This window comes from Pinus tabuliformis, chromosome 8 (assembly GCF_031772625.1).
Source record: "Pinus tabuliformis cultivar Carrire ecotype Pingquan chromosome 8, CPIR1, whole genome shotgun sequence".
Classification (NCBI taxonomy): Eukaryota; Viridiplantae; Streptophyta; class Pinopsida; order Pinales; family Pinaceae; genus Pinus; species Pinus tabuliformis.
This window is the reverse complement of record NC_142294.1, coordinates 1393391284-1393413232: the sequence shown is the minus strand read 5'-3', so window position 1 is coordinate 1393413232 and position 21949 is coordinate 1393391284. Positions and strand designations below refer to the sequence as shown.

At 39.3% G+C, this 21949-nt stretch overlaps 2 protein-coding genes across 9 annotated transcripts in view; one reads left to right on the top strand and one right to left on the bottom strand.

The window, feature by feature from the left end:
- The window catches only part of LOC149240761 (uncharacterized), a 399764-nt gene that overhangs the window by 333490 nt on the left and 44325 nt on the right, over positions 1-21949 (top strand). The gene's annotated exons all lie outside the window — the stretch shown is intronic.
- On the bottom strand, positions 17311-19864 carry LOC149240762 (uncharacterized). Its single transcript, XM_089461025.1, has 4 exons — positions 19293-19864; positions 18139-19118; positions 17914-18055; positions 17311-17809 (listed from the first exon to the last, which is right to left on the bottom strand). Exons 1-4 carry the CDS (start codon positions 19862-19864, stop codon positions 17326-17328), a joined length of 2178 nt encoding a protein of 725 aa, XP_089317151.1. The 3' UTR covers positions 17311-17325.

Genomic DNA, 21949 nt, shown 5'->3' with positions numbered 1-21949 from the left:
AGATCACTTTTATGCTCTTTGGGGATAAAGCAAATGGACTGGGTCAAGTACTCCTGTAGTCCAAGGTGCATCTATTCTCTCAAGGTTTTTATTGCAGAATTTCTCAAGCATTGATGTCCAAGATTTCAAAGTTTGGAGACACTTATGAAGCCCTATTAGCAGCCCTGTAAGAAGGAGGTCTTCGTGGCCTTTTAGAAGATGATGAAGCTGCACTGAAGCAGATCGTGCATTTTCTGGACAGGGTGTTTGAACCCTCTTGAAGATAATGGTATGCCAGATTTGAAATAGAACCTTGAGGTTCTTTCAAACCATGATGGCGTGCATGCTTTCCAAAAAGGGCAAGGAACAGATGATTGTGCTGATATTCCAGATCAAGAAAGGAGCTTTGAAGCTGGTTAAAAGGGCATGCTGGATCAGACACTTGATGAAGTATTTGGTGAAAACCTTGACTGCGTAACAGATTCAAGTTCTACAAGTTTAGCACTATTTGATGACAAAGATCTTGCTGCTTAGGAATCCCTACAGACTATGAATACAGGTGATAATTCTGTGGCAGAGAATGTGTGCAGTATTAATGATAACTTATGTCAATCAGTATATGTTACTATCCTCGTCTTCCTAGGCATGAAGATGAAATATATAAACGTGATAAGGTACAATGTATGCAAACAAAGAAGTCAGATGTAGTAAGAAAGGGTTCAGGGAAGCTATTGTGACAAACTGTGATCCTAAATCTGATCAAGGGAACATTGATGAGACTTGGTTATGGCTTTTTGGTAAGGATTTTGAGTAGAATTATGTGGAGAACAATAAGGTATGTAGTAATAAATATTTCGCTTCTTTTACTGACTTGAATCCTGAACATACTCCTCAGGTCGAACAGTTATGTCTTGATTCCCCTCTTAAATTTAGCATTGAAAATGACTGTGATAGAATTGAAGACAAATCGATGCTTACGCTGGATGCACGTGATGAAATAAAGAGACCTTTTACTTGCTATTAATGAGGATTCTGGAGAATTCTTGGATGAAATTGATGATGATCATCTCTCTGGAATCAAAGAAACACTTTCTGGCCATTCTGGTTTGACTGAAATCAACCCTAATGTTCATGAAAATGAATATGGGAAGGAAATAATCATTGATGAATTCGATCTTGAAGAAGATGCCTCGGATTCTAAGATGAGTAGTATTTCTGGCCACAGTGTTGAGAAAAAGAACTCTGAAATTGAAGTGAACTGTCACAAAACCCATTTTCTTCATGTCAATGGCTGCCTAATTTATGATAGAGAGAAAATGTGGAACAGTAGCAGCGTAATATGTTTCACATAATACTCTCTCACTCCCTTAATGGTGAAGATAATGAAATCATTAAATGGAAGTTGGAGAACCATTGCACCAAAATATTTTTAGCGCTGGTATTTTTTTTTTTATGTGTATCTTTTAATTGTGGTAATATTCATTTTGTATTTTATCTGTTCTCTTTTTTTGAAATTATAGCCATATTCTAAATTGCTCTTAAGCAGTATAAACTCAACGCACAAACTAGATAAGAGAATCGAAATTACAAATAGAAAAAATCACTACAGTTTTGATTGATTTTTGAGCAAGCTTGACCATGTGTAATGACCCGAATCCTATTATTAGAGCCTTTATTTCGTTATACACTAACATATCTATTTTCCTGTTAATTTATAAATAATAAAAGGAGCTTGCTGACCTTTTCACATATCTTTAAACATCTAACATCTAATCATTTTATCATAAGCAACATAAATTAAGGTGAGCATTCCATTGATATCAACTTAACAAGAGTAGTCCATGGAAAAATACCTGTTCCGGCGGTTGATGACGATACCTTTGTCTGATAGCTCCAGCTGAACGCTCCTTCTGGCCGACCCAACCGGATTTACCTCCCAGCCAACTAGGAAATAAATTCCTAGCCCAGGAAACCTCCACAGGTTCCCTAGCCCTCCGTGCCCAAGTCCAACCAGATATAGTGTGTCCTCAAGAAGAATGTGCAAAACTAGATAATGATACTTTCCTCCTCTCAAACCCAAGAAACCTCCACAGGTTTCCAAGGTCTCCCAAAATCATAACAAGGCCAAACAATCACAACCAACCCCCACAATCCTAAGCAAGACTCCCCCCCCTCTTCTTCCTTCCCCCTTCCCTTTTATACCCTCTTTCCTCAACCACCTCTCATTAATGTCATTAACTCTCACCCATCCTTGGTTGACTTCTCTTCCAAGCTAGAGTACATTTGGAATTGTGATATGAATTTAAAATTGAGAATTTAATGGGGAAGGATCATGTCTTCACCCAAGTAAATTTGAAAAGTACATTTGGGAATGTGAAATGTAATTACATGGGGAGGACTATGTCTTCTCCCAATTAAATGTGAGGGTACATTGGGGAATGTGAAATGAATAAATATATATTGATGATAAGATGGAGAGGACTTTGTCTTCTCCTTAGTAAATGTGAGGGTACATTGGGGAATGTGAAATGAATAAATATATATATATTGATGATAAGATGGAGAGGACTATGTCTTCTCCCAATTAAATGTGAGGGTACATTAGGGAATGTGAAATGAATAAATATATTTCGAATTAATGGAAGGAGACCATATCCTACACAATATTCAAATTGAGAAGGTAAGTGGGGAATTTGAATAATGGAAATCATAAATTTATTTTAGACCAATATTTCTCAATATTTTCAGATAATGTAAATATTAACACAATTTGTAGGATAAGATTTAAGTGGGGCATTACAAGTGAGATATGTGGTGTTGGGAAGTGGGAGCACACAACGAAAATTGGGGTTTCCCATGTAATGCCACTTCTAAAGCTAGTAGCCCATAAAGGGGATCCCACGGAACTAGGATACAAAATTAACCACCAAATTGAACAACGGTACAACAGTACAAACCAAGCCCATTGTTTCTGCTGAATCTGCCCTCTAATCCATGTCCAAATCTGTCCAAGATAAGTAAGCAAAAGCACCCAATTACATAATGATAAGCCATACCTTCGGGGTTGGAAGACCCACTTTCAAACATACGGTCATAATAGATGGGCAAGGTAACATAATCGCTGGCTCAGGTGGTGGAGAATGGTGGGACATCGAGCTATGTGGTGGTTGCAAGGGGCTGTTGGCTGCCGACTGAAGACAACTATAGGAGAGAATCTTCCTATAGGGGTTGCCCATTGGTAGTGGGTAACAATGTCTTAAGTGTGATGATGATCACATGTAATGAATCACTTCCCTATTTATTCAATAGTAGCCCTACGATTTACTCCAAATTAAGCTAAAATCCCCTAAAAACGTAAAATCTATGATACGTCATGGATAAATTATCAAACTAACTCCTAAAATAGCCTCATCAGTGATAAAATCTAACAAATATCCTCAAATTAATCAGCATGTGTGAGTTAGAGTGCTTCCAATGGTGATGTTTGTTGATTTTTTGTAGCATCAGATGTGCTCTAAGCCTCAAATTTTGCAGGCAGGCCTGGGCACATGTATTCCAAAGAACCCAGAAAGTGTTTTGGGAAATTCCAGCCAGAGATAGTTTTATTAAAATAATTAATTATTTTTAATGGGTTCCTAATCTAAACTTAGGAAATTAAAATAATTAATGGGTATTAATCTAACTGTGGGTGTAACTTCTAGAAGAAGACGAGGATGAAGCAGAAATGATCTTAGCCATTGATTAGCTTCTATTTTGGGCCGTTGAATGTCAATGAGGAGATTATATAAGGAGGCTTGAGGGTCATTTGGAAGACACAGAAAGAGTTCAGAAGATCGAATTTCTGAAGCAGAGCAACTTGCCGAAGAGAAATTCGAAGTGAGCTTTTGCAGAGAGGGGCAGAGGGAGTTTTGGTTGGAGGATCTTCTCCGAAGCCAAGGATACTCAACAGAGAGGCAAAGAGACACACAAAGGAGGTAGTGCAGAGGGCAGAGAGGGTGACGTAGAGCCAGGAAGGGCTCACGCAGGCCCCATGCAAAGCAGCGCAGCAGCTTGTAGCGCAGAATTCCGAGTTTGCTAAGGAAGCTGACGTTTTTGAGCCAGGAGGGCTGGAAAAGGGGCTTCTGAAGGTAGATCGATTCTTAGTTGAGCTGACATAGTGACTTAGAGGCTGATGCAGGGCCTATGCAAGGGCATCGCAGAAGTAGCTGGGGAACTCGCAGTTCAACTGCCGGATCAGCTGGGACATGTAGTGTAGAGTGAGGTAATCTCACCAGTTACTTCTGCTAAGTCGTTTTCTCTGTAACTGGATTACCGGGAGGGCATCCAGTAGTTTTATTTAGAAATACTTCAGCTTAATAATAAAAACCCTTAGATCTGCTGCACTGGTTTTCCCGCATTGGTTTTTTTTGGGGACATTTGTCCAAAAACAACTATGTCATTTGTATATCTTTCTTTATTGTTCAGTTTCTTGTTTCGGCATATTATTTAAATGGTGTAGGATGTAGTGTATATATTTCGATATTTTCCATAGGAAATTGCAAATAACTTGTTCGTGTAAATCTAAATAGTAGAAGAAATATCATCAGTGTTGTAGTAGGAATTCTTGGGTTTAAGGAATTTTCACATTGTTAGCTCAAAGTAGGGCTAATAATAACCCAAAGGTCATGTCTCATCATGAAAATGTGCATCTCCTTTTCTAGGGGGGAGCTTTCCTTAACCCAAAGTCACCTCCAATCATCCAAAAGTTCTCTCAATTGGACATCATCCTCTCTCACACCCGCTTAATAATCTAGGGTACCATTTCATCATCTAAGAGCAATTTCTAGCTCCAATAGGCAACATGCTGTGAAAATTCCCTTGAAATGCAACAGCTGGAATTAATTCTCCTAACTGATTCGCAATTTATTAATTTTTTGATTAATATCGAATTAATCACGCTGCAATTTCTTCAGCAAATAAAATAAATGTTGTGGAAAATAAATATAGGAAACTAAGAAATATGCTAGCAGACACACATAAAAATGACAAATTATTTTTGGACAATTGTCCTCGGAAAAACCCAATGTGGGAAAACCGATACAACAACTGAGGGTTTATTTTATTATGTAGTAATGAAATTATGAGAACAATTGGATGCTCAAAACTAGCAATCCACTACCAGAGAAATATATGCAAAATTCTGGTTACAGGCTCCCTCTGAAAAATTATTTGTCAAACCCCTGCATAGGCCTTATCAAAAGAATCCGCGCATGCGTTGTGGTTGTATCAAGCGATCTCACACGACCTTCTCTTTTGACTCTACTGGAACTGGAAAATTTTCCTCCGAATTCATTGTTTGTCCCTTTGACACTTGCTACTCATTCTCTCCTACTGAATCACCTGCAGTAGAGAATCAAATTGTCTAGATCACTGAGTATCTACACGTGTGTATCTTTGCTTCTCTATCTACCCATTGACCTTTTCTTATAATCTCCAGTTGAGACTTCGACAACGACGATTAAAACTTAATCGATGGTTGAGATCGTCTTTAAGTCTATTTGTGTGAGTTTTTGGAGAATTCTCACCTCTCAGTTAATTTAATTGATCTATCTCTGGTGGAATTTCCAGAAATGATTTCAGGGTTTTGGAGAACTCATGTGTTTTAGCCTCTCCAAAAAGTTTTGAGAGTACACCACCATCCGATGCAACAAAAACTAACACATCCAAGGTGCCACAGGTGTAAGAAAATCCCATGGTGCATGCATCAAGCTCAACATCCATCAATTGGGGTGCAATGTCCAAGGAACATTGGAAGGTTCTCTATAGGGGTGTACCATCAACGTCTAAGAAGTGAAACTTCATCAATGTTATCAAAAGTAATTCGAACATGTCTAGATCATCATCAAGTATGAGCTCAAAGTGTCAACTAAGATCAAGTATCGTTGTTACAAGAGTTATTTAAGCATGAAAAATGGACCATATTTAATGTCAAAGTCATGCAAGTATATTACAAAATTTAGCCTCTTCAAATTTAACATTGGCTTAAGACATCATACAAGTTGCCAAATTTAGGTATGGAGGACCATTAATTGCCCCTCTTAGGTGCTTCTAGACCTAGGGTGAGGAAAATTCCTAGGACGACCTTTCAATCAATAGGTGTAAGTGATAAGAGACATTGTTTGGGGTGTGTTACCACTCAAACTAGCAGGGGACCTAAAAGGCGTTCTTAAGAGGGCAACTGCTAGGTTAAGGGCAACGATGGAGGCTTAGCCCACTGTCACCAGAGCTAAGTCTCCTTGCTCTTTACGAACTTTCACGGATGGGAGAAGTCTTGGTAGTGTAGGGATCACTCGTAAAGTATATGTCAATGGATAGGTGGAAAGTGACCCTGAAAACCCTTTCCCAAGGATGGAGTGAAGAAATGGAACTTGCTTGTTCTTGAAGGGTGAGGATTAGAGGGTTGAGGGAGAAGGAATAGACTTATAGATGAGGTTCTCAATCCCTATAATCCTTGGGAAACTTGGATTTCCAAATGGTCCTTGACAAATAATCTTTATTGAGGAGTGGGACCACACCGGGCCAAGTGGACCCAGTCCAAGTTCGGGGACGGAATGTAGCAACCAATGATGTTCCTATCATGGGCAAGGTGAAAGGAAAGGATCAAACAAAAATATTTATTTCAACAGGTTGAATTGATCTTGTTGCAGTCTAGCCTTTGGGATGCCTTGGCAAGATTCGATCCTAGAGCTAGAGCTTGGGATTCCTGGAGATTTCACTGTTAGAATTGCCTCAAATTTGTAGGAGAGGAGGGGACCCACCAGCACAGTAGCCTGTAGGAGATCAAAATTTTTCCTTGGGTCAATTCCCAGGAAATTGATGCTCTAGTTGACCTAATGGGGCTAGACCTAGGGAAAAAGGGGAAACGGGTAAAAAGAGGGTTAAAATGATCACCCTGTATGAGGGATCTGTGCCCAATTCACTCGGGGATATGGAGTCAAGGATGATGATGAGTAAGAAGTTGGTTTTTGATCAAGGAGGCCCGGAAAGTCAACTTCATCCAATGTTGAAAGAAAGAAAAGAAAAGTGGCCTTAAAGCATTTATACTTCAAAGAAAATGATGCACGCTAATCGAGACAAATAATTTGTAGGACATTTCATTCATATAACATTGACCCATACATTAAATTAGCTAAAACATGCTTAATTTCACATTTCAATTATGCAACAACTAGCCATAATTTTAGCAGTATGCAACAACAAGAATAACAACGTCAAAATTTACATACAACGTTATATAATATATCCAACTAGCATTTCGTTTGCAAGACAAAGCCCCAAGAGAAGAAAAATAGCCCAAATCCGTACATCAAAATTCATCCATCTCCAAAAAATATCCGCCATGGAAAAAATGCAAATTTATCTATGATTAGAGAGATCCCAAGTCAAGTGATGATCCAAATGAATTCATCTATCATCAATATATAGCCTCTTAAGGAATTCGAATTAGCCTATGGGCGTACATTAGCCCCTAATGATAAAATAATGTGCAAATAAAACCCCTATTGGTGACATGCCCACCAAACTAGCTCACAAGTGTAAATATAAGCCTCAGAAGGGGCCAAATAATAATATGTACATGTCGCGGGGCCCTCCAAGGGCCTAATAATGTCTTGAAGTGCCATACTGAGGAATAAATTCCTCGGAATATGATGGACAAGGGGGTGGACCTGTGTTCTCCAAGTAGTAGACCTGTGGCGCTTCGAGTGGGTCTGAGGACACATAAATGACCCCATAGGTCTGCATATGAATCAAGGATGCTCTGCAAGTGTCCGAGGGGTGGAATGAATGCTGCCATGACATCGTACAAGTGCTGGGACACCTGTCAAGAGTGTGGGGCTCCTGTTGGGGCCTGCTGGGCATAATGTACCAAGCATATCATCATCATCTCAAAAGAGGATCGCTAGTAGTCTCTGAGCATTGATGAAGATCCGTGGAGTGCTGTCTGTTGTTGTGGAGGCCAATGGCTCTCTATGCACACCCTATATGTGCCAATGTGGACCTCTGGGGGTTAGGATCCCATGTGGGGAGACCAAACCCAAATGGTAACCACCTGTAATCTTGCATAAGATTCAATGTGTCCCCTAGGCTTCTAGTACAACCAGTAATTAAAATAATCGGGTAAAAATGTTTACAAATCATGGACCAAAAAGTGGGCACTTCATAATGGCATGCCCTTCCGTAGTGGGCTTTGGCATGTGCTAGTGTCTCCAAGCTCCAAAGGGGGTTAACCAAGTACCTTATTAGGTGGTTTCAACCCTTAAAGGGGATAGTATGTCCAAGGTGCATCCCTCTAATGGGGGTGGCAAGTGATAAATAAGTGGAATGGAATAGGGAATTAGAGGGGCAACCCTGAGCCACATATTGGGGCATAGGGGTAGTTGGATAAGGGGAAGCCCACACTTGGGTATGTAATGTGTCGGAGGGAGTAATTGTGGTACATGAGGTGCTTTGGCCTTGATTTTTCCACCCTTCTATATATACCTTTTACCTTTTATGAATTTTATTTAATTAACTGCTCGGGGCTCAAAGGGCAAGAGCATGCTGTGTAAGATATAGCAGTGATTACCCCCTTTAAGGTAGGGCAGTGCATTGCCCTCCAGGGGTTGGGACAATCATGGGTTCCTGAATGATAAGGGAGGCTCTTCTAGGGCCCATGGAACCAAGGTGATGGCCATGGATTGGGGTAGAGCTCATGTATTATCTTTTGCCCACGTGCTAATTATTTTTTCCCGACCATGTTTTGCATTTTGTGGTAGAATTTCCTGTTAAATGTGGCCAATAATGCTATTTTCTTTTTCTTTTAACTGCTTCAACCTCTAGGGCATCATTCCAGACCTGACCCAAGGTGGGGCCAAGGGGATAGACAGGCTGGCCCTATGTGGACCCAGAATGGAAATGTGGACCCAGGTGGGAGAAATGATGAATGGGGTATAGTGAGTGGAAACAGAGTAATATATGTGGATAAATGAGCGGGACCACACAACGAAAGTCGGGGTTTCCCAAGTAGTACAACCCTAGAACCAAATGGTCAATAAAGGTGATCCCATGAGACTAAGATCCAAGGGTAACATCCAAAAGAGATCAAGGGGACAAGAGCACAAACTATGCCCACCCTTTCTACCAAATCCCCCCATTAATCCATACCCGAGAGTATCCATGATAAGTAAACCCAATACTCAATTACTAAATGACAAGACATACCTTTAGATTCGAGAGGCCCACCTTCAAACATACGATCAATATAGGTGGGTGAGGGACCACATGGCTGGCTCAAGTGGCTGAGAAATGGCACAATGAGCTAGTAGGAGGCTGCAAGGGCTTGCTTGCTGCTGGCTGAGGTTCATCATGGAGAAAAATTTCTCCTGGGGATATCACACACGAAGTGGTGTGTAATAGGGTGTACTTCATGAGAGCTTTCATAGTCTTATACTAGGTTATACTAAATCGATGTCCATGAGTGTCCTTGTAGAGGAAGCACTTGCATCTACTTGAGTTACCCTTTCCTCAGCATTACTTAGCACTTTATTTATTTTATTTTATTTTTGCTTTGATTTTGCTTGCTTAGGATAAGGATAAGGTGGTTTATTGCTCATCGAGGCTGGGATGTTTTTATACTTTTACTTTGATAGGTCTGATAAATGCCGAACCAGGGTGATGTCCTCATTTGAGGGGGTGGAGCTCAAGTTAAATTGGCTTTTAACAATCATCTTTTGCCATTCTTTTGCATTTTGAAATTTTGGTATATTCTTTTATCTTTCTTTCTTTTGCAATTGCATCAATCTTTGGGCAATTTCCAAGCCCTTCTTCTCATTGAATGAGGCAAGCAGGGAACCAATATGAGCAACTAACAACATCCAAACAAAAGAAGGGATAATAGATTAAGGGAAAATGGTGAGTGTGAGGCATTAAAGGATATGAACATGTTATTTCAATCATGGCCTCCTATTTGTGCCCTTCCTAAATGGTGAAAGAAAAACCCCAAGCGGTACACTTGACTAGGAAGAAAGAACGACCATCAAGGTGAAATAAGGGAACAAGTACAACTTGTAAGCATATGTTTTATAAAAAATTAATTATTCTATAACTATTAGTTTAATTAAGGCAAAGGGCATGATCTTTGATCATGCCCATTTACCAAGAGGCACTTAGGGCTGTATTTAAGCCAAGGCCTATGACTGTGTAAACCATTCATTCATTCACTATTAATAAAATATATATTTTTGCTGATTATTGCTGAGTATTTATACTCCATCTGGTATCAGAGCTTGGCGGTCCTCGGTCCGTCTACTGTTGCACCGGTCACGTCCTTGTCTCAATTCTTCATCTGCTGTGCGTTTCTTCATCTGTCCGCTATCTTCTCACACCACGTCCTGCATCCACTCCACTATTCCTGATTTCCCCGTCTGCTGTCTTCTCGCACCACGTCCTCTTTGTACGCGCCGCTCCATCTGCTGTCAACACCACCACTATTTCCGCTTTTCTTGTTCGCTGTTTACGTGCGTACATTCACTCGTCGGGCGATCCTTGGCGCGTTGACTTCGTGGAATTGGCTGGAATGTTGCATACGTTCACTCGTCGACTGATCCCTGGCGCGTTGGCTTCGTGGAACTGGCTAGGACGTTCCAATTATATAGTATTTAACATTCAACTGTCCATCGACGCTTGGCGCCACCGTGAAGTTGGTTGGAACACATATAATAAATAGTATATACAATTAGATAGTATAAGTCAATAACACTATATAGTTAAAAAGAAAATTAAAAAATATATTTAAATTAATTAATTTAATTTAACTGTATAAAAAAGAAGAAGAAGAAGGTAATGCTGGATAAGTATACTCCGCCGCATACCAGATGAATGGCTGCATCAATGCCGATGGCCGATTTCAATAAAAAATTGATAGATCTTGAGCCTAAGGTGACTGGACATGGTGAAACAATCAAAGCGCTCCAAGACACGATGAAGAGAATAGAGAGTCAGCTCGAGGAGAACAAGAATGAAATTAAAAAGGAGCAGGCAAACCTTTCAGTTAAAGTGGATAAAGCGATGGTGATGTTGACCTGTATTTGTAACACTATGAAGATTACACCCGATCAAATACCCCAGAATAATGAAGCTACTCAACATCTCAATTCTCCAGATTCGTCAAACTCGTCAGACTCACATGAGAAGCTCGAGTCTCCAAAGACATCTTCCACACCTAATCAAGGAAATAGTAACACGAATTTTGAAAATAGGCAACTCTAGAATCCATACACCAATATGTCATTTTCAAATCAATACCCCTTCTTTGCTCCGCCGATAGCGACATATCAACGAAGAGCAAAACTTGAGCTATCCAAATTTGATGGTAACGAAAAATGCAGCGTTGCTTGGTTCAATAAAGCAGAAGAATATTTTGAGATTTACGGTATTGACAATGATGACAAAAATATCAGGCATGCTCCCATGAAGATGGAAGGCGAAGCATATAATTGGTATATGTGCTGGAAAAAGATGACACTTGCTATCAGTTGGAGGAAATTCAAAAATGCGTTCTTTCAAAGGTTCCAAGGTGTCAAAGATGAAGAGTTCTTCTCAACACTCACCAGATTGCAACAAAAAGGAGACGTGGACGAATACACTCAAGAATGGGAAACTTTGGCCACACGATTACCTAGGTTATTAGAAACTTGTTTGATTCAGTCATACATCACAGGACATAAACCCGATATTCAGGCTAAACTTGAGGTTAATGACATTACATCTATAGAGGTAGCTAGACAGAAGGCAAAAGCTGTTGAAAAGAAGCACGAAAAAATGTAGTGGCTGAAGGTTGAAAGAGTATATTCAAGACGAAGGTTTCCCAAGCTGCGAACACGGATAACACAAAATATGTTCCACCACATCTTCATGAAGGAGAAAAAACTAATGTGGAAATGCGAAGGATGAAAGAGGGCAAGTGCAAATGTTGTGGTGAAAAATGGGACCCTAAACATAGGTGTGCTAAAGGAAAAGAGACCAAAAACCTGTATAAATGCGAAACAACTAATGATTCAGACAATGATGAATCAAACATAGAAGAAATTGAAGATTCCTCGGAATTCTCTCCAAAACTAGATGATGAGAGCATTCCACATGTTTCATTATTGACCATGACAAGTATATCACAGTCCCAGACATTAAAATTAAAAAGACATATCAAGAAGAACAATGTAATGGTTCTGATCGATACTGGTAGCACCCACAATTTTCTAGACTCAACCATGGTGAAGAGACTCAACATTTTCTCATTTTCCATGCCCAACATGAAGGTTATGGTAGCTGACAGTAAGAAAATTGAAAAGGTAGGGAAATGCCATAAAGTCAAATTGCAAATTCAAGACTTTAATTTAGAATCCCGTTTTACACTGTACCATTAGGAGGAGTGGATGTGGTCTTAGGTATCCAATGGCTACAAACCCTCGGTACTTACTCTGCCAACCATCAAAAGCAATTTATAAAATTTAAATGGGAAGGGTAGAAATACAAATTATATGGGTTCCAGCCACCTGAGAACCAAATTGTATCATCATCCCAGATGATGAAAATGATTCAGAAGGGAGCACCAACTTATGTAGTACAGTGTCATCAATTAGAAATGTTAACTTCGAGTATGGTCAACGAAGAAGCACTAGAAGTCCAAGAGCTAATTTCAAAGAACAAAAAAGTATTCCAAGACCTTCTGATGAAGATGCCTCCTAAAAGAGAAATTGAGCATACAATAGAAGTCAAAGCAGGATCAAATCCCATCAACATCAAACCATATCGATATCCACATCATCAAAACACTGAAATTGAGAGATTAGTCCAAGATCTTTTAAAATGTGGCATCATCACAAAAAGTAAAAGTCCATATGCTGCTCTAGTTGTGTTAGTTCGAAAGAAAGATGGATCGTTCAGATTATGCGTCGACAGGACTAACAAAATAACAATTAAAAACAAGTTTCCAATTCCTTTTATCGATGAAATGTTGGATGAACTACATGGCGCTAAATACTTCTCAAAATGGGACCTAAGGTCAGGATATTACCAAATCAGAATAAGATTGGAAGATGTAGCAAAAGCTGCGTTCTGAACATGTGAAGGTCATTACGAGTTTAAAGTAATGCCTTTTGGTTTAACCAATGCACCGACAACATTCCAAGCTACTATGAACGAGCTATTCCGTCCATATCTAAGGAATTTTGTGTTAGTGTTCTTTGATGACATTTTAATTTACAGTAAAACTTGGAAGGAGCACCTACAACATTTGGAGAAAGTTCTTACTGTGTTGGAAGAGCAACAGTTCTATGCCAAGAAGTCCAAATGCACTTTTGGGAAGGAAGAAGTAGAATATGTCGGACATATAATATCCAAAGGAGGAGTAAAAGTAGATCCTAATAAGATCAAGGCTATAAGGGAATGGCCAAAACCAGTTAATATCTCCAAGCCAGGAGGATTATTAGGATTGAAAGGGTATTATCGAAGATTTATCAAAAGCTATGCCCATATAAGTGCACCCTATCAAACCTTCTAAAGAAGAACTCATTTCGATGGAATGATGAAGCTGACAAGTGTTTTGAAAACTTGAAGGAAGTTATGTCTAATGCCCCTGTATTGGCAACTCCAGACTTCTCAAAACCGTTTATAATTGAATGTGATGCTTCGGGTTTTGGCATAGGAGCAGTACTAATGCAGGATGGTCACCCAATCGCGTTTGAAAGCAGAAAGCTCAATAAGCACGAACGTCTCAAGTCTACATACAACAAGGAAATGCTTGCTATTATGCATGCATTAGCCAAATGGAGACAATATCTCTTGGGAAGTAAGTTCTTAATATGAACATATCATAATAGTCTTCAACATCTCCTCCAATAGAAAACACTATCTACAAAACAACAAAAATGGATAGAAAAAATCGCTACCTTTGACATGGATATATTACATAAGAAAGGGAAATATAATGTAGTAGCTAATGCGTTGTCAAGGAAAGACGAAGAACCATCATTACTTGTAGTTTCAGTGGTTGTGCCCGAATGGCTTAATGAGATTCGAAGTGAATATGCAAAAGACCTGGAAACAAGTGATATAAACAATAATCTTCCTCAAAATTCAAAATTTGAATGGAAGAACGATATTCTATGGTACAAGGGAAGAATTTATCTGAATGCAGATTCCAAATTTAAAGCCAAGGTTCTCAAAGAGTCGCATGATTCACTGTCACTCGAACATGTAGGATTTTTTAAAACCTACTATAATGCACGACAGTCATTCTTTTGGAAGGGAATGAGTAAGGATATTCAAAAATATGTAGCCAAATGTGATAATGCCAAAGGAATGAAAATGAAAGTATTATGACACCCGGACTACTTCGCCCCTTAAACATCCCAAATTAGAAATGAGAAGAAATATCAATGGAATTTATTGAAGGGTTACCTGTGTTTGACGACAAGGATAAAATTATTGTAGCAGTAGACAGATTTACCAAGTATGCTCATTTTATTGCAATGAGAAAATCAGACTCAACAAAACAAATCGCTAAGATATTTTGCAAAAATGTTTTCAAATTACATGGATTTCTCGAGGTCATTGTAAGCGATAGAGATGCCAAATTTTAGGGTATTTTTTGGAAGGAAATTTTCAATCATATAGAAACCTACCTCAACATGAGTTTTGCTTACCACCCTCAAATAGATGACCAAACAGAGGTTGTCAATAAATGTTTGGAATCCTACCTACGTTGTTATGCCATAGACAAACAAAATAAATGGGTTCAGTGGTTACACCTCGTTGAATGGTGGTACACTTCTACTTACCACACATCAGCTAAAATGACTCCATTTCAAGCTCTGTACGAGTACAAACCTCCGAAATTGAAGTACTTTGCTATTGTCTAGACAAAACTACCAGTGGTTAAAAAACAGTTAGAAGAAACCCAAAAAGTCATCCAAACTCTAAAAGAAAATCTAAATAATGCAAGAAATCATATGAAGCAGCGAGTTGACCAAAACAGAACAGAGAGAGAATTTGAAGTTGGAGAATGGGTATTTGTCAAACTTTAACCATACAAGCAACTGTCCTTAAAACAAAAAGGAAAAATTAAATTGGCACCAAGGTTTTATGGACCATATCGAATCAACAAAAAGATCAGCCAAGTTGCATACAGTTTAATCCTTCATGATAAAAGTCATGTTCACAATGTCTTCCATTTATCTTGCCTCAAAAAGGAACTTGGTGAACATCAATTAGCACAGACAACATTTCTGACTTTAGATGACGAAGGAAGGGTTATTCTAGAGCTAGAAGGTATCATATCTAGCAGGGAAAGGGAGCTGTGATCACGAGTAATCAAAGAATACTTGATCAAGTGGAAGGACATACCAAAAGAAGAAGCTTCTTGGGAGACTGAAGCATTTCACCAACAACATCCGTCATTACATATGCTTTAAGGACAAAGCATCTTTTTGGGAGGAAGGCTAAGTTGCACGAAACGGGGAAACGGAAACGAGTTTCCGAAACGGGAAGCGATACGAAACACGACCTCCCCAAATTTTGGAAACGGGGAAACGCGATATATATATATATATATATATATATATATATATATATATATAAAAATATTTAAAAATTATTAATATATATATGTGCAATCATAAAGCATTAATGATACATTTACATTATATGATTATAATTTATTACATTTAAACATTAAGATTAAATTTACATCACATTTACTCATGAGTCATGAATAATCACATAATGAAAATAAAAATATAGGAACTGGAAAATCCAAAATCAGTCTTTATTTATATTAGTATATGAGGCTGCAAGTACAATAAAGACTATAAGGCTGCAAGAACTGTAGAGACAAGTCACAAAAGACTAATCCTCATCATAACAATCCTCATCAAAAATAGAAGCAGCAGAATGCTCAACAGTGGATGGTGGTGCTGAAGAAGATGATGCACCAATTCCACTTCCAGAATCGTCCTCAATATTCAGGGCAGCAAGAGAGAGATCCAAATCAGGAGTTTCTGCATCCACATCCCATTCTTTAGAAGGACAACTGTTGTATTCTGGACCCTTACGAGATGCAAGGCGAAGGTTGGAGTGCACATAAACAAGATCCTCTGCTTTCTGTGAGCCCAACCTATTGCGCTTCACAGAATGAATAAAACCATAAGTGTTCCAATTCCTTTCTGCTGATGAAGAGCTTGCCACTTGTGAAAGAATATGAATGGCAAGGCTTTGCAAATGTACACCATTTGCTCCATGACAAATCCACCACCTAACTGGATTCATGGTGCTTCTCTCCTCCAAAGCTGATATATCTGCATAATCATCTATTCCTGCAGCAAAACTGGCAAATTCCTCCTTTACCTCCCTATGTAGATGAGAAGGAAACATTCTCATAAGTGCTTTTTTCACCCCAGTAGCCACCTCTCTATCCTTATGGGGTGCCTTCCTCTTCCCATTGCTTTTAGCAATAAGCTCCTCATCATAAAATCTGGGGTTCAAAGCATGTGCTAAAGTGTGCAATGGTGTATTGAAATTGTTCCACCTGTCAACAATGATTTTCTTGATCAAACCAGCAAAATGATCATCAACAAACAAAAGTTGTGGAGACTCCTGCGAAATGATTTCCATAGTTTTCTCAACCATGGAATCCATGCCATCATATACCTCTCCCAAGAAAGGTTGGTCAGTGTCAGCACTCCGGAGAAGCTCAAATGCAGGGGTTGTGAACTTTAGCAAGAAATCTACCTTGCTCCACCAATCCCCATCAAGGCACAATCTACGCACCATAGATCCCCGCTCTGAATCTGCTTGTCTCCACTCAATCCAAAGTTGACTCAGCACCATAGAAACTAATGCATGCTTAACCTCAACAAGGCGGCGCAACATCACGAAGTTTGAGGCATATCTTGTCTCAACAACTTTTAACCAATGTGGAAAAAGTCGCTGTCGGGATTAATTCGGCAAGGGTCCAAAAGTTGAAAAACTCGGCAAAGTCGGGAGTTTTTTGAAAAAGTCGGCAAAATTAAAAAAACACAAAATTATTCATTTTTTTTAATTTTTTTTAACATCTAGAGTATCCACAACATCAAATAAATGCATTTCCACATAAACATGTAAAGAAAGCTAATATATAATATGTATATGAAGTCTAGTGCTGCATCACATATCAAAATAGTGAATCCACTCCTGAATTTTGAGTCCTGTCTGAGTTTCAACTCTCAAGAGTCAAAATATCAACAAAAAATATAATAAATGTACATCATGAGTCATCAAGTAATCACTAATCAGTCACTGAGATCCTCTTCCCCTTTTACGGGAATAGGGAATGGCTTTGCCTTTTCCTCTAGAGGAAGAAGACCCTGCCCCTGAGGATACAAAAGGAAATGGACTCAATCGTCCTCTAGAAGCTGATGGAAGAGGTGGCCTCTGTGCTACGCTGCCGCTGCTGCTGCCCACCCTAGATGGTGTCACCTCCTCCTCAGCATCCTCATCCAGCTCTGCTACTGCCTCCTGACCCTGATGTTGCTCCGCCTCCTCCTCCTCTATCTCTAGCTCTCCCTCCTCTGCAACTGCTACATCCTCTAGATCCACACCTAACCATTCCGGGATCGTGTCCAAGATTGGCCTCTCAGTCTCGACTCTCCATGCAGCGGTGGTATCAATATTGTCCAATGAGATGGCTTCCACATCAGTAGGTTTCTGAAGCTGTCTCACCCACAATCGAAGATTGTAGTAGACGTATACCATGTCATTGAGGCGTTTGGATTCCAATCTGTATTAGGGTCATAGATTGTAAATTAGTACTTAGAAAATTTAAATATTAAAATTAATCAAATGAATTCAAAAAATTTAATTTGAAATCTTTTTAGTTTTTACCTGTTGCGCTTTTTGGAGTGTATTTTGTCAAATACACTCCAGTTGCGCTCACACCCAGAGGAACTGCATGTTTGGCTGAGCACTCGAATGGCAAGCTTTTGGAGATTTGGTACTCTGGCACCATAGCTTGTCCACCAAGCATCTACAAGTTAAAAGAAAAATGAGAAACATAAAAAAAAACATTGAAATTCTAAACTTGAAAATTTGAAACAAACTGAAACTTACCTGGCATTTTGGTCGTCCTATTCTGAATAGCCATGTCAAAACAAAATGTGCCAGTGGCCATCCTATAGACCTCCATTTCTTTAGAAATCTCCTCACGTTCTCGCCTAGATGACACCATCCTCTCGACACAAGTGAAGAATCCATCCATCACCTCGGCATCAAATCTGAAACCACAAGCATAAGAAAATGCAGGGTTGAGGTAGACACCTGCAGCATGAATGGGGCGATGGAGGGTATTGTTCCATCGCTGATCAATCACTCCCCATATGACCTGTTGTTTCTCCAACCCCTCGTCTCCCTTATCTGCATAATAAGCACGGATGGCTTCTTTGGCCCTATCCATGGCCTCATACAAGTAGCCCATTGCGGGCTTCTCTCCATCAACCAACCGAAGAACCTTTACCAAAGGTTCTGAAATGGCACACACCTCCTCTACTCCTGCCCAAAAGCTCTGATCATATGAAACTAGTCTGCATATGCCCTCTCCCTCCGGTTTGCGGCTAATAGATAAAGAACGCCATTCCGCTGAGAGAAACATGCTCTTCACCTCCCACATAGAATTCAACAGAGACTGAAGAGATATGAAAGTAGTGGCAAATCGTGTAATGGCAGGCCGCACCAACTCTTTTTTGTTGGTGAATTTTCTCATCAAGCTAAGCACAGATGAATGATTATAAATAAATTTTGTTATGCTCTTGGATGATTCAACAATATCCCTCACAGTAGGAATTTTACCTATATCCTCCAACATCAAGTCAATGCAATGAGCAGCGCAAGGTGTCCAAAACAAGTTAGGATACCTCTCCATAAGCATCTTGCCAGCTGCAACATAATTTGCAGCGTTGTCCGTTATGACTTGGACAACATTGCTTGGGCCTACTTCCTGAATGAAGATGTCCAACAACTCACATAATAAACGTGCATCTTTAATGTGGTCAAATGCATCAACAGATTTCATAAACATTGTCCCCTTGGGACAACTAACCAAGAAGTTAAGAAGGGTCCTACCCTTCTGATCAGTCCAACCATCTGACATGACTGTGCATCCAGTGTGCTCCCATGATGCCCTAAACTCTGCCAATCTAGCAGTGCACTCAGTCTTTTCATCTTGAAGAAGAGGCCCTCTCAACTCTGCAAAGGTGGGGGCTTTGTACCCCGGGCCAACGACAGCAACAGCATCAAACATAGGCTGGTAGAATGGGTTTGTCTTGGCAATGTTGAAGGGAACATCGCTCCATAGAAGACACCTACTGACCAACTTGTCAGCTTCTGCCTTTTCCTTTTTTTTCAATGATGATCTAATCCCAGGTTGTGAACCAGCTGCTGTTCTAGAAACAAAAAAAGATGAGATAGAAGGATGAGTACCACTACCCAATGTACCCATGGGTGAGGAAGGTGATGCTGCTGTAGAAACATTGCCACTCTCAATTCCCCCCACTCTTGAGCCCCCTGCAATTTGGTTTCTTAGTGTTGCCCTGGTGTCTTTTCCTTCCTCTTTATCCATCAATGATTGAATGGCCCGTCGGATGATTTCTGGAGTTGTCTCTTTGCAAAGTTCAATATTTTGGCCTGGAATTTGCCCCAAATGGAATTTTAATCTGTTGATGCCTCCTGACATATGCTTTCCACACAATTTGCAAGTCAAATACATTCTATTGACCGTCCCAGTTTCAGGTATAACATCAGGCTCACCAAACTCCCACATAGAATCCAAAACCCTCGGCATTTTGTTTTAAACTTTGAGCTGGAATTTAAAGTTTAAACCTAGGCACAAAAAGAATGGAAACAAATTCAAATCAGCAAATTATAATTAGTAATTTACTAATTTGTATTGCACTCAGAATTTAGAAACAAATTAGTAAATAATAAATATTAAATAATAAATCATAAATGTATGTACAGTGAAATAATTTATTACAGTCATAATTTATTACAGTCATAAATATTAAATAATAACAATAAAATAAATATAAATAAATTATGTTAGACATAAAAATCCAAATTTTTTAGTAACGAGAACATTTACAAAACACTTGGAATCCCTTCAAACTGCAACAGTTAGTGATGAGATTCAAGTGGCAGCAAAGAAGTCAAGAAACCAATGATCACAACAGTGAGAGAAGCAGCCCAAATCACACAAGAAAACACTTACCCAAGATGCAAAAGATGCAAAGAGTGAATGCCCAATGAGACAAGATGACTGTCAACTAGTCTATTCTTTACACCACTGTCATGTCTATGATCAGACCTTACAGTGCCTATATCAGACCTCAAATTAGAGTAACAGTCCTCCCAAAAATCTCAAGAGATGCCAAGTAATGCAAGCTCAACCAATGCAAATGATATGCCAATGAAAATAGACGACTGTTAATTAGTTTTATGCCACTGTTACATATTTATGTCACTGCTGTATGTGACTTACTGTAGCTGTAGGTGATATATCAGACCTCTGAAATGTCTATGTCAGACTTGTAAAACTCTGAAATTTAATACTTCAGTTCTCTACAAACCATGAAAAATGCCAAGATGAACAAACTAACCAATGCCAATGATCTTATGATGATTGTCAATGAATTTTATGGCACCTTTGTGTTACTGTATGTGTTATTTAGGACTGTTATAAGACTGTAATACAAAGTTCAAAGTTTAGACCTGACTCTTCTACCCAACTTCGGACCTCTGGCAAAAGATTTCAGGACAGTCACTATAACTCAAAGTTCAGAGTTCCATATGGTGGTATCTTATGTGATACAGAGTTAAATTTCTTTAAACTTTCATGATTAGAGATTTGCTTGAGTGTTTTCATGATTAGAGATTTGCTTTGAGTGTTACGTAACAGTTATAAAGTATAAACTATAAACATTAAAGTTTTAAACTTACCTTGTCACCTTGCCGGGCTTGACGGCGGACGCTTGCGGCTAGCAAATGCACACCCACGGGCCACAACTTCTTCGAACTGGAAAGTTGGAAACCCTCGTTTCTCCTCCACAGCGAACAAGCCAGCCCAAAACACAATTAAAAAATAAAACGACGAATTCTGGTTTTTATGCCCGCGGACGAAATTTTTTTTAACTTAGCCGATTTTTTGCCATCGACTCCCGATTTAATCGGGAGTAATTCGATTTAATCCCGATTTTTTCATTTTTTAAAAAGTCGGCAAAAAGTCGGCCGATTTAATCCTTTTTTTGAAAAAATCGCATTTTGGGGAATAAATCCCGATTTTATCGGGACTTTTTCCACACTGCTTTTAACAACTCCAATTTGGAGTACTCTCGAAATATGGCCTGAGACTGGTGGTGGTTGGTGATGAATTTGATAATCTCCCTTGCTTCCCCTGTGACTTCCTTTATCCAGGAAACTTTGTTGTCGATCTCCTCTAAGATCAGATTCAGATTATGGACAATGCATGGTGTCCAAAAGATGTGGTCATACCTCCCCTCAATAATTAAACCTGCAGCTTTGCAAACTGGTGCATTATCCGTGATAACTTGCACCACTCTGTTAGGCCCTATTTGTTCAATAGCTTATATAATAACATCAGCAATGAACTGTGCATCTTTCACCTCTCCTGAGCAGTCTTCTGCCTTGATAAACATTGCTCCTTTGGGGGAAGTGGCAATGATATTTATCAATGGTCTGCGCCTCATATCTGTCCAACCATCTGAGACTATGGTAACCCCAGAGCTACTCCAGGAAGAACGAATTGGAGCTAAAATGTCTTCCACAAGTTCCTTCTCATTTTTGAGAAGCTGGGTTCTGACTTTCTCATAGTTGGGCCCCTTGTACCCTTGAGGAGCTTTGTTAACTGCCC

Coding starts and splice junctions, on each gene's coding strand:
- LOC149240762 (XM_089461025.1), bottom strand. CDS start 19,864: ATGCCGAGGGTTTTGGATTCTATGTGGGAGTTTGGTGAGCCTGATGTT. Junction 19,119..19,292: donor GTTGCTGTCGTTGGCCCGGG/GTACAAAGCCCC, acceptor CTTCTTGGTTAG/TTGTCCCAAGGGGACAATGT. Junction 17,810..17,913: donor CACTCCAAAAAGCGCAACAG/GTAAAAACTAAA, acceptor ACCCTAATACAG/ATTGGAATCCAAACGCCTCA.